General features: G+C 69.5%; 1 protein-coding gene across 1 annotated transcript; it reads right to left on the reverse strand.

The window, feature by feature from the left end:
- Positions 1-462: 462 nt before the first annotated feature.
- Positions 463-12,734, reverse strand: SHROOM4 (shroom family member 4). The gene is given in 13 exon segments (XM_054215299.1): positions 463-2,140; positions 2,219-2,491; positions 3,034-3,223; positions 3,306-3,728; positions 3,986-4,080; positions 4,082-4,586; positions 4,952-5,013; positions 5,218-7,165; positions 7,734-7,865; positions 8,541-8,649; positions 8,682-8,731; positions 9,056-9,207; positions 12,574-12,734. Coding segments are annotated over 13 exon segments (4,335 nt in total). The 5' UTR covers positions 12,700-12,734; the 3' UTR covers positions 463-1,870.

The following is a 12,734-nucleotide window of genomic DNA, read 5'->3' on the forward strand; positions in this document are numbered from 1 at the left end:
GCAAGGGGACAGTGGCCATGCCCACACGCGCCACCCTGCTGTGCCGGGGTGAACCAGGGCACCCCACAGCCAGCTCGGCAGTAGCATGACCGTGTCACCCCCTCGGCACTACCACCCCCATTGGCCCACCCCCTCCCCGGTGCCACCCCAAATGTTCTGGCAGCAATGCCATGGCTGTGAGTGCCAGGTGCAATGCTACAACCATCACCCATGCTCTGTGCTCCCTCCATGTGTCCCTTGGGAGGGGTCAGGCACTACCCCCTGCCCAGACCCAACCTGGTGGCACTGGGTGCAGAGGAAAACCCTGCCCACGGCTGCAGCATGGTGCCTGCAGTGCCACCGGGGCATTTGGGTCCCAAGAGCTTGCCAGGGCTCGGCTCACCCCAGCTGCAGCAACCCCCAGCCGTGGTGCCACTGGCTGGGGACGCAGGGACAAACCACACAAGACACGACACGGACAGTTGTGCAGCTGCTGCTGCTCCTTTAGTGTGAGAGAGGCACAATGGCACAAGGCAAGGCACGGGCACTGGCACTGGCACCAGCACCTTCCCCAGTGCTGGGGAGGGCTGCTGGTTGCCCCGAGAGCAGCATGCCCCCCAGCTCCCGGTGGGAGCAGTCTTTGGTCCTAGCAGTCCCCAGGCAGGCACAGGGGGCAGCTGAGACTGGGGCACACAGGGGATTCCACTCCTGCCAAGCACCATCCCAGGGTAAGGTCAGCGAGGTGTGGGGTGTAGTGTTCAACAGGCTGGAGGGGCACGGGGGGAGCAGCCAGGCAGGAGGGCTGCTGTGGTGCCGAGAGGACAGGCATGGGGGCTGCCTGCACCTTGGGGCTGGGCTGACTGGCTGTGGCCACCCACAAAGGGGCTGGGGCCCACCCTGCCTCCCCAAAAATGCTTCCCCCAGTTGCATGAAGTCTCTGTGCAAACACAGCATCGAGGTGCCTGCCCACCCCATGGGGACAGATGGGCAGCAGCAGGGTGTCAGGGCGAGGTCCAAGTGCTATTTGGGGCTGCTGCAGCACAGAGGAGGGGAACAGGTGCACCATTTCATCCTTAGCATGGCTTTTCCTCAATTAATCCCTCCCCGCAGTGCCAAGGCAGAAGCTGGAAGCGAGGGCTGGATGAGGCCGGGTGGTCCCTGTGCCCACAGCATGGGCGGCAGAGGTCACCTGCAGGCCCCAGTTTACAGCTCCCAGCACCCCATCCCCTGGCAGGGCACCATCCCAGGGGCACCTGCTGCAGTGCCCCCCAGGGGAGGGGTGCACAGCACCCACCAGCATCCGCCTCAGTCCCCCCAGTGGCTTGGTGCAGCGGGGAACGGGTTAAGGACCCGCTGGCCAAGGCCATTGTTTCGGACACAATGGAGAGGAAGAGGATGCCGGGGCCAAAATTCCTCCAGCTCCCACCGGACAGATGGACAGAGCTGGACAAACAGACATGATGGAGGGCGAGGATGGTTTAACCCTTCCAGATGCTGCATGGGGATGCCCTCAGGCAGCCAGGGGGACGTTTAAGGCACGTGGTGCAGCACAAGCTGCGGGACAGGCACTGGTGCCCAGGACAAGCTAGAGGGACTCCCGCGGGCACAGAAAGACCCGGTGGGGGGTGGCAGGATCCGTCCATCTGGTGGGGGGTGGCCATAGAGCCCCCGGTGGGGGGTGGCCATAGAGCCCAGGGCAACTCTGTGGCATGAACCCCCCTGCCAGCGCCTGGACTGGCACTCCCTCCCCTGCTCGGTAAACAGTAAAAATAAATAAAAGGCAGGGGCTGGACAGACAGACAGATGCGAGGAGAGCCCCCGAGCGGCCGGATCCACTTTGGTAGCAAGCTGGGGCCACGGCCAGGGTCCTGGGGGGAGGCTGGGCAGGGGGCTAGCAGCCTTTGGGAGCCTGGCCAAGGCTCTCACGCAGGCAGCGAAGCTGCTCCTGGCCCAGCTTGATCTTCTCCTCCAGCTCGCGCTGCTCGGCAATGAGGGCTGACTTCATCTTGACGAAGTGTTGGTAGTCCTGGAGGTGCTCGGCAGGCAGGTACCGTGCCACCATGGCACCCACCGCCTCCTCCCGCCGCCCCACGTGCTCCTTCAACTCCTTGGCATCCTCCAGCTGTGCCGCCAGCAGCCGCTGCTTCTCCCGCAGGGCCACCTGCAGGCGAGACAGGCAGCATAGGTGGGGGATCCCACACCCCAACACCCTGTGGGTGTCCCCCTGTCCCGTGCACACCTTGTCCTCTGCGGGGGCATGCGGCCCCAGGCTGTCCAGGGCAGTCTCCACCCGGGCCAGGCGCCCCGAGAGGGAGAGCAGGAGGTTGACCACCTTGTCCAGGTCACCCACGAAGAGGCGGTACTTGTCAAACTCCCCCGGGGTGCAGAGGGCTTGCAGGCGGGCAGCCACGTCCTCACCCAGTGCCCCGTTAGCACTGATGTCCTCCTGCAGCCCCCGCTGTGCCTCCCGCAGCACCGCCAGCTTACGGCTCAGGCTCTCGATCAGCTGCAGCTGCCGGAGGGAAGGGGTCAGGGGCGACCAGGGCCACCCCCATTGGGGCTGGAGGACTAGCACACGGGTGTGGGTGCGCCATGCTGCACTGGGACCCACAGACCACGAGCATCTGGTGATGCTCCTGTTTCCCATGAGCTACCAGCAATGCTCCCAGTCCCTGTGAGCATCTGGCAATGTCTCAGTCCCCGTGAGCATACAGCAATGCCCCAGTCCCTGTGAGCATACAGCAATGCCCCCGGTCCCCACAAGCACCCACCAATGGCCTCGGTTCCTGTGAGCATCCGGCAACATCCCATTCCCTGCAAGCACTGAGCAATGCCCCTGGTTCCCACAAACATCTGGTGATGCCCTTGGTCCCTGCGAGCATCTGGTGACACTCCGAGGCCCCACAAGCACCCAACAATGCCCTGGGTCCTCACAGGCACCTGGCAATCCCACTAGTCCCTGTGAGCACCCAGCAATGTCCCTGGTCTCTGCGAGCACCTGGCAATGGCAGAGGGGAACCCCAAGGGCATCGTGCCCAGCAGTGCCCACTTTACCTTCTTCTCCATGAGCTCATGGTCCACCTCCTCCTCCTCATCATCCTCCAAGCTCCCCTCGATCACCTCCGGCAGCTCCTTCACCTTGCCGAGCGGCTCGGCTTTGCCAGCTGCTGCACCGTAATATGCCGGGTAGGCGGTGGAGCTGGCAGCGCTCCCGGGGGGCGGTGAGATGGGCTCGAAGCCCTGCCTGCAGGGACAGGGGCTCAGCACCAGCGGTGGCGGGGTGCAGCCCGTCCTTGGCGCAGTGCCCGGTGCTTTGCCAGTCCTACCTGTCCTGCGCCAGGGCCTCCAGGTGCCACTTCTGCTGGAAACGCTCACGCCAGGCCTGCCGCTCCCCTGCCACCAGCAGCTCGCCCATCACCTGGGTGGCAGGGCCGAGGGGGGCCGAGGGAGCCAGGATGCCAGCCAGGGAGTGGTCCCCGCCTGCCGTGTCCCACAGCAGCTCCTCCGAGCCCACACGGCGGGGCTGGGGCTGGCCCCCCTGGCAGCTCACATCCTCCGCTGCTCCGGGACTGGGCTTGGGTGCCTCCGGGGTGGCAGTGCCGGGACCACCATGCAGGGGCAGGGAACACTCACCCACCCCGCGGGGGCCAGCCCAGCCCCGCTCCTGGTTCCGGCCAAGCCTTTGGGGCTGCTCCTCCATCTCCCAGAGGTGCTTTGCCTTCGGCCGCTCCTCCCCGGCCCCTGCCGCTCTGCCGACACCCACCCAGGGATACCCACGTCAGCTCCCCTGCCCACGTGTGGGGGACGGGGACACGCTGGGCCAGGCCCACCCCGGGGAAAGAGGTCAGGGACGCCCCTTGCCCCAAGAAAACCCCACAGCCCATCCCAAGGGGTGGATTAGGATGCTCCGATGCAGGGTTCCAAGGGCCACATGGCCCCAAGAGCCACTCCATGCCCAGCCTGTGCCCACAGCCCCCTCCCACCCCCACGCCACAGCGGCACTTGCCTGCGAATCTCAGTGCTGCCAGCATCGGGCTCAGGCGTCCTGCGGAGGGATCTGGGGGGCTCGGGTCGGGGCCAGGCACCTGGTGGGGCAGGGGGGGCGAGCGGCATGGCCCCGGGACCGGCCCCCCTGCTCCCCGGTGAGGCTCTGCGACCGCTCACGGATGGCCTCAGCGATGCTGCGGGTCGGCACTGGGGCAGCGGTGAAGGCAGAGCCGTGCCCAGATCCATCTAGCAGGCGCTGGGACGTCCGGCGCTGCCTGTACTTCTCCCAGTTGGGGGGAGGTGGGCGGGGAGGTGGGGGGCCCTTCTTTTTTGGGACACTGGGGGGGTCCAGCTTGGCACGGAGAAGGTCCCTCCGGTCGCGGCCCCGGGGGCTGGCAGGCTCCAGGTTGAGGTGGCTCTCAGAGAAGGCTCTGCCCCGCAGTGGGCGGTGGAGGGGCTCCGGGGGGCTCTCGGGCGAGCGGGCCAAGCGGTCACCATCCCATGAGAGGTCATGCGTGGATGTGGCCCGGTAGCAGGGTGGCCACTCCGTCTCTGTGCTCTCAAAGCAGGGGCGGAAGGGGCCGAGCCTCGAGAAGCCCAGTTGGTAGTGGGAGAGCTCGCTGGGGAGAGAAGGGGGCATCCATCCCCCCGAGACAGTCACCCTCCCGGGCAGTTCATGCCCACCCCTGCCTCAGTTTCCCCAGATGGAGTCACCCAGACCCGCTAGTGGGGAAGCCCAGACTCTCCCAGTGCCCCGCTTTGGGCACAGCCCCCTGGGGATGGGTAAGGGGGGACACACATACCCCCCGGGCACCTCCTCACACCCTTGGGCCCCACTTGCCCACGGTGGCACATACACCCACTTCACAGGGCACAACATCTGGGGCATTAAGGGAGGCACTTTGTACATCACCAACCAAAATCACATCTGCCTCACTGGCAGAGGTCCCTCCTGAGTGGCATGCACATCCCGGTGTGGGCTCACCTGATGGACTGGCTGGCTTTCCTGGTTATCGCTGGCGGTTCCCACTCATCCAGAGGAAATTCCTGTGTGGGGGAAGGAGAGAGAGTGTGAAAGCGGGGTCAGCATCCCCCTCCCCATCCCTGTCCAGGCACAGGAGGCATGCAGGGGGTCCGCAGGGCCCCCCATGGGCACAGTACCCCCCACCCCAGCCCTGGGGGTGAATGCTCAGGGGGTGCAGCGTAGTGCCAGTGCTGCTCCCCAGCACAGTCCAGGGGGGATTCACTCACCGAGGCGAAAGCTCTGCGGGGGGGCCAGACGTCACTCTCCTCCCGCCCAGGGCGGGGGGCTGGGCAGCAGCAGTCGGGACAGCGTGCCCAGGGCTGGGGGTGGCAGCGGCAGGCATGGCTGCGGGGCAGCGGCGGGGGGCACAGGTCCCCCCCACAGTAGTGGCAGGGCTCGGGGCGCGGGGGACCTCCGTAGGGGTAGGAGAATCCCCGCAGGTACTCCAGCTCCCCTGGCCTCCCCAGCGGCTTGTAGCAAGGGGGCTGCTCCCGGCAGCACTCAGCGTAGGGGCTGGCAGTGCTGGGGCGGCTGGGCGAGGGCGAGCTGTAGGGCTGGTCGACGGAGAGGCGGCGGGTGTCCCGGCGCTCGGTGCCGGCAGGCTGGAAGGCACCAGAATCACCTGCTGGGGGCTTGCCATGCCGGGGCGGCACAGACCGGCTGCTCTCCTCGAAGAACCGGCGTCGGTCGGCGAAGGGCAGGAGGACAGCCTCGTCGCTGCCCCGCGGTGGGGAGCTGGTGGCCACCGGCCCCTGACCATAGCCCTCCAGCTCGGCGGGGCTGGGCGAGCACTGCTGCTGCAGCTTGCGCTCCGGGGACCAGCGCCAGCGTCCCCGGCCTGTCAGTACCGCCCTCTCGGGGGACGTGGGCCCTTTGGGGACTGGCAGCGGGTCAGGGGTGGGGATGCCCCGGTCCCCCGAGCGGCCATGGTTCCTGCCATCCTCGCTTGGAGCAGGGCTGAGACGCTCAGCCGGGGTGCGGGGTCCCTCCGCCGGCATGCTGCCCTCGGGAGGCTCGTCTGCCTCCTCCACCGGCTCCTCGCCAGGCGGCGGGGCGCCAGGACCCCGGCTCTTCTGCAGCTGGGCCTTGCGACGCTGGATCTCGTTGCGCAGGCTGGTGGCAAAGCGGTCGCTGCGGCGGCGCATCTGAGCAGAGCGGTGGGAAGCACCCCCAGCCCGCCGGCCCCCCACGCGGCCCTCTTCCTCCGCCGGCCCCTCGGTGCTGCGTGCCGGGCTGGACCCCGGACCGTCCTGCCCGCAGGCTCGCTGCGGCTCGGGGCAGCAGCGGTAGGGTGGCAGGCGGTGGCATGGCTCCAGGCAGAGCGGGGGGTCCTGGGCGGCCCCTGCAGACCCTGGCCGGCTGCCCTCAGGGTGCAGTGGGGAAAGGGTCCAGCGGTGCCCGTCGGGGGCCGGCGAGGCTCGCTCACTGACAGTGCCTACCTGTAGGGAGCGGAGCTGGGAGGCCAGCAGCTGCTCGGGAGCACTGTGCCGGTGCGGCGCATGGCCCTTGAGCGGGGAGAGCAGCAGGTTGTCACCTGCCGCCATGGCATCCGGCGCTCGGTGCATGCTGCTATCCGGGTACAGCCGGTCACCCGGCTCCGTGCTCTCCCCCAGGAGCGTCTCGGCTGGGCACCGGTCTGGGTGGGAGCTCAGCATGTAATACTGGTTGGCAGAAAGTTGGTCCTTCATGGGGTACGGCGCCGGCGCCCTCCCGCCCATTGCCTCCACCTCCCCATCCCGCTGGCAGAGGAAGGTGTCGGAGATCCACCGGCCCTTGGCATGCAGCATGTCTGACGCCATTGATGCCTGGCGCCTGTCCCCTCCACCAGACGGGGCTGCCCGCAGGCTGTCCCTCCTGATGGGGGGCTGGGGGGGCACAGGTGCCTGCCAGGCCTCAGGGTGCCGGCTGGTGGGCGGCTCAGCCCCTGTGGTCAGGTAGCGCCCGTCGGGGGGCTTGCAGGGGCCTTGGAGGCTGGAGTCAGCGGAAGCAGGCTCCTCGGGACGGAGGGAGAGGGCGCAGTCAGAGGCGATGGAGCTGGCGGAGAAGGAGCTGTAGGCCGAGTCCCGCTTGCTGTGGTACATGACCTGGTCAACGGGCGAGGGGTCCCCTTCATAGTAGGCCTGGCCGGGCTGGTCCAGGCTCTCCATGCTCCCGATGGAGCTGCTCCGGTCGGTGCTGCAGTGCCGGGACAGCGGGTTCCACTGCAGGGACAGCTCGCTGCCGCCCGGCCCCATGCCGGCGTTAGGGGTGCCTGCCGCCGCCCACCCACCTCTCCACCAGCCCCTCCAATGGGCTCGAGATCCCGTGAATCCCACACCTCCCCACCACATACACCCCGCTGGGATAGGGGGGCACAGCCCCAACCTGCCCTTCACCGCCGGGTTTGGGGGCAGCTCCAAGGCTGCTCCAACGCTGGCAGGAGGAGCGGGCACAGGGACACAGGGCATGCGTGGCTCCGGCCACTCGGGACCTGCCGGCTCTGGCAGGGGGGGCACTGGAACTCAGCAGCTCCTGGCCGGCTCCGGTGGAGCCACCGCCCCTTCCTGCCGGGAGCTGGCGAGTAAACAGCCAGGGGAAAGGGCAGTGCGGCGACAGGATGGGGGGGATGCCCAACAACAGCGTGGGGCAAGCACGCCAGCACTCCCCCTGCACTCCCCTGCCCCAGCCAAGGGGGTGCCCCATCCGCCCCCCCTCCCCTTGCATGTCCTGGAGGTGCCCCCAGGGGTGTGTGGGGAGGTCTCACCTGACATCACACCCCGAGGGCCAGGAGAGGCTGAAGGCGTCAGCAGGGCAGTGCATGGCGGGGGCGTCGGGGCGGCTTTCGGCGAGCTTGGCCACGTGCCAGGAATGGGGCCGGAGTACGGGCACGCTCCTCCTGCCAAGAGCAACAGCGTGAGAGGACAAGAATGGGGAGGAAGCCGGGCCGAGGAACCGGGGCTGAAGTCACTTCCTACGGGGCTTCCTGTCCCCCCCAGGCCAGCGCCCGCCCAAGGGGGATGGCGGCGAAGAGGGTCCGGCCCTGCCCGGTGCCGGGCAGGGGGATCCCACAGTTCCCCCCCACTGCCGGGGCTCCCCTGCCTGCAGCGTCCACGCTGCCAGCATCCACAGGGGACCGAGGATGTGGCCACAGCGTAGCCCATGGGCAATGCCCCAGCAGGGCGAGTGTCCATGCCGGGACTGGACCACCTCCGCAGGCACCCCAAGGGACCCTGGGGCCATATCTGTGTCCCCACCACAAGTCTGACTTTCCCCCCTTGCTCCTTGGTCCCTCAGCATCTGCAGCAAGCACCGGCCACATCACATCCCTGGGGAGGGGTCCTGTGGCAGGCCCTGTCCCACCCCCTGTGCCAGGCAGCTGTGGATGTCTCCAGTCCCCCCAGCACACACAGGCAGCGATGTCCAGTGCCACCGCACAGACACATGGACAGATGCCACCTCCTGTACCCTCTAAGTGCCCAGTGCTGCCCCAGCCTCCGCCGGGTGGGCAGGGAGGGTGGCAGTGTTGTGGAGTCAGCACAGGGGTCCCACCCCCCAGAGCCCCCACACTCACCATGGATGATGCTGAGCCCCAGCACAGCCCCGTGGCACCCTCTGCCCCGCAGGCAGTGTCCTGTGCCGCCCCAGCCCCTGGGTGCCGCTGGAGCCTGGTCAGGACGCAGCCAGGGAGTGGATGTGGGTCGGAGGGGAGGGGTGGGGGGGGTGGGGGGGCCGGACTGCAAGGCCTGGCCCTGCCTCTCCTTCCTCTCCCAGGCAGGCAGCAGGCAGGCAGCAGGCAGGAAGGGAGAGGAGCGGCCACGCTCCAGGATACCGCCCAGCAAGGGGGTGGCAAGCCTGCCACACTGCACCGGCTCTGCTGGTGGCACACTGGGCTGGGCAACCCACTACCACCACCACGATGGGGTGCTGGTAGCCCTGGTGGGGCTGCCCCCATCGCGTCCCAGCACGGGGCACCTCCAGGCTGGAGACAGGGGCACCCCCAGGCTCCTGCCAGCCCCCCAAGCAGATGATGCCCCCCCGGCCCTGGCACCGCCACCCCCCATCCCCCAAATTGGAAGCACTGCCAACCTGCGGACGATCATCTTCAGGGTGCGGTAGGAGCCCTTGATGAGGATCAGGGCCTCCTGGCGGGACCCATACAGCGGCGTCCCACTGATGTTCACCAGCTCGTCGCCCGGCTGCAGCTGGCGGGACAGTGCGGCCTTGCCCCCGTCTTCCACCTGGGTGACAGAGGGGGGCGTCAGGGGGGCACGGACCCCCAGAACACCCCAGAGGGTGTGCCACTGCCACCGGGTGCCAGGGGAGAAAGAGGCTTCAGAAAGGGGGTGCCTGCGCTCTGGGCACCGTGGAGCGATCTGCGGCACCGGGCTCCCCCCTGCCCCAGTCACATGAATTTCTGAGCAAGGAAAGGGCATCAGGGAGGGGGGGAGAAGAAAAATGTCCCGTCCCAGCAGATTCCCCCACAGGCGCGGGCAGCACAAGGGCCCTTTGTCCAGCACAGATGCCAGCCCCCCACCGCTGCTCCCGGCCCCACGTCGGCCCTGCCCGGGCACCCGTGGTTATTTCAATGCCCGAAGGATGCCATCGCGCTGTGCGCACCCAGGAGAGCCATCAGCAGTGGAAGCGCCGAGCTGTGCCCAGCCCTGGCACCCACGACCGAAATGAGCCTGGTACCCGGCACTGCGGCAGCTTGGAGGGCACAGGGCCATGGTGCTGCCAGCACAGAGCGGCCCCAGCCCATCCCCTCTGCCCCAGCAGGTAGGTGCAGCGCGGGCAGCCCTGAGATGGGCAGTGCCCAGCTGGGGAAGGCAGAGCACCCGGTGCTGGCACTCATTTCTGTCCAGCCTGCCACTCCTGACAGCTGGGGATCACCATGCCCAGCCCCCCACACCAAAGAGCTGGCAAGCAAGCCCAGCTGCTGGGCTGCATGGTGGCAGTGGCGCAGGACCTGGGGTGCCCTGTGCCCCCATGCCCAGCATGGACATGGAGCCTGACCCAGCTGGACCCTACAGCCAGCCACATGGTGACGGGTAGAGCTGGCCTGGCCCCGTGCCAGGGCTCCTGCGCCCACCCTGCCCACAGGCTCCTCACCCTGCCCTGCCGCTCCTGGCCTGGCAGAGAAATGAGCTCTGCCCGCAGCGCTGTCTCTGCAGCCCAGCCTGGGCGGCAGCCAGGCCCCAGTGCCGGGGGGCACCCATGGCTGCCCAGCCGGCTGGCCACCATGCACATGCCACTAGGCAGCCCTTCCCAGCCTTGCTGCCGGGCAGGGCTCAGGGGGCATCCCCCTGCCTGCAGGCAACATGGCACCTGGGGAACCAGGAAGGAGCAGCCAGGCCTCCTGCCCAGCCTGGCACTGCCCCATGGCTCTGCTGGGCACAGTTGTGCCCAGAGCCCCACAGCTTTCCCAGTTTTTCAGAGACGTGGGGATTGCAATGCCACAACGTGCCTGCCTGTGCGGCAGGCTGCCCTCCCACCCAGGGGTTGGACGTGGAGCGGAGCAGAGGGGGGAGGCCTGCATGCCTGGCAGGGGGCCCCAGCTGCCTTCGAGGGCTCCCAGGCCCACCATGCACTCGCTGGAGCACCCGGGTTTAACCCCTGCCATGCTGCTGCCTGCCACCAGGCAGCCCTGGTACTGCGGGCAGGCTGCACCTTCACCCCAGTCCCCTGCCCACCCCGTCCTGCCGCAGCCACAGGGCTGAGTCAATGGTGACGGGTCATCCCTCCCTGGTGCAGGACACTGCCAGGGCTGCACCCGCGTCTGGGCTACCCCTTGCGCCAGGACGGACATGGCTCAGCCCTGGCCTTGCTCACCAGGAGCTAAATCTGGCACAAATAGCCCCTTGTTCTGCCTTTGCCACCAGTGAACTCAGCGCTGGCAGCCAAACCCCGCTGCCTGCTGCCCCGCCTGGCCGGGCCAGCCCCGGGCACTTCCCTGACACCACCCCTGGCGTTCACTCTGGGCCCTAATGGTAGGCACCAGCTGGCTCACAGGCGTATCCATCTGCCTGCCCCAGGAGCGACTTGTCTTAGGAGTCACAGCCACAGCAGTGTCAGAGCTGTGCCCACCTTGCCCCACGCAGAACACCCCGACATGCCGGGGGAGCCTGTGCCGGGGGACACTCAGCAGCCCCACAGAGCCCACACCAGCCCCGCCATGAGACTCTGTCACAGGAAGGGATCCCACCCGGAGCAGGCTCAGAGGCCAAACTGTCTCACGAAGCGCCGAGACCCCCTTCCCCTTTCCGGCGCGAGGCCTGGGGCCCCCCGCGCCGCAGGCGGGGGCTGCCCCCTCCCCGCACACACCTCGGCCAGCCACGGCGGTGGAGCGGGCGCCCCGGGGGACCCTCCCCTGAATGCACAGAGCGCTGGAACAAGCCCCCTTTGTCTGCAGAGCACACGCGGCAGCGGCGGCCGTGCCGGGGGAGCGCGGGGGCCGGCACCCCCGGTCCGCAAGGAGCACCCCCCATTCTCCTTGCAGCGATGGGGACCGTCCCCTGGCCCCCCTGTCCTCTCCTCCAGACCCACCAGCACCCACCGCCCCGGGGCCCGGCAGCGAGTCGGGGGGCGGGCAGCGGCCCCGCCGGCAGGGCCGCGGCTCCCGCCCGCCGGCGGTGGCACCCCGGGGCGCAGGGCAGGGACCGGAGCCACTTTTCCAGCTCCCCCAGACAGACCACGCTGCCCGCGTCCCGGCGCAGGGCGTGGAGGGCCCCGGGGGGGCGGCCAGCCCGGCTCGGGGCAGGGTGGCAGCCCCGGGGCCGCGGCACAGCCCGCCCCGCCAGCACCCGGGCCCGGCAGGACGGTAGCACCGAGCGGGCGGGCAGCCGAACCCCGCGGTGACCGGACGGGCTCCGCGGGGGGACGGGGTGCCGGGGCACCCCCGGCTGCTGCCCGGTTCCCAGCGGGTTTCCCAGGAGGGCGATGCCCCGGCGGGAATCGGTGACCCCCTGCCTGGCGGGACGTCGCGGCCGTGGGACCCCACCCGCGCCCCCCCCCACTCCCGGCCGCAGAAGGGACGCGGGCGGACGAACCCCGCGCCTCCCCCGCTCAGCACCGCAGCCTGATGCCAGACCCCTGTCCCGGGCACGGCCCTGCCCGCGCGTGTCGGAGGTGCCGGGACGGGGGAGGACTCCGCTTCCCCCCCCCCGTGGCCCCCGACGTCACCGCAGAGCCCGGTCCCGGGGGCGCCCGTGGGCACATGAAGGGGTGCAGCCCTCCCCCACCCCGCTGCACCCCGCAGGACGGGACCAAGGGGGACGCAAGGGGGACGCGGGGGCCGACCCCGCCGCCAGCCCAACGGATGTGCCGGAGGAATTTCTTCCTGCCGCGGGGCCCGGGCTGTCCCCCCGCCCCTCGGCCCCTCGGCCCCCGCTCTCCCCCGCGGCTCGGGGTGGCGGGTCCCGGGGCATGTGGATGCGGGTGACCGCCACGGCCCGGCCCCGCCGCGCCGGGACAGGCGACCCCGCGGCCGGAGCTCCCCGCGCCCCCAGCGCCGCCGCGCCCCGGGTGTCCCCCCCCGCGCCCCCTCGGAGGCCCCTGGCGGGGGGACGCCGCGGAGCCCACGCGGGACCGCGCCCGGCGGCGCCCACCTTGGAGACGATGAGGGGCTCGCCGTGCTCCAGCCCGCCGCGCAGCGTGAAGCCCCAGGGCGCGCCCCCCTGCAGCTGCACATGCACGTACTGGGGGGCGCCGGGCCGGCCCTCGGCCCGCTCCATGGCCGCTACCGGCCCATCCCGGCCCGGCCCGGCCC

This window comes from Rissa tridactyla, chromosome 9 (assembly GCF_028500815.1).
Source record: "Rissa tridactyla isolate bRisTri1 chromosome 9, bRisTri1.patW.cur.20221130, whole genome shotgun sequence".
NCBI lineage: Eukaryota > Metazoa > Chordata > Aves > Charadriiformes > Laridae > Rissa > Rissa tridactyla.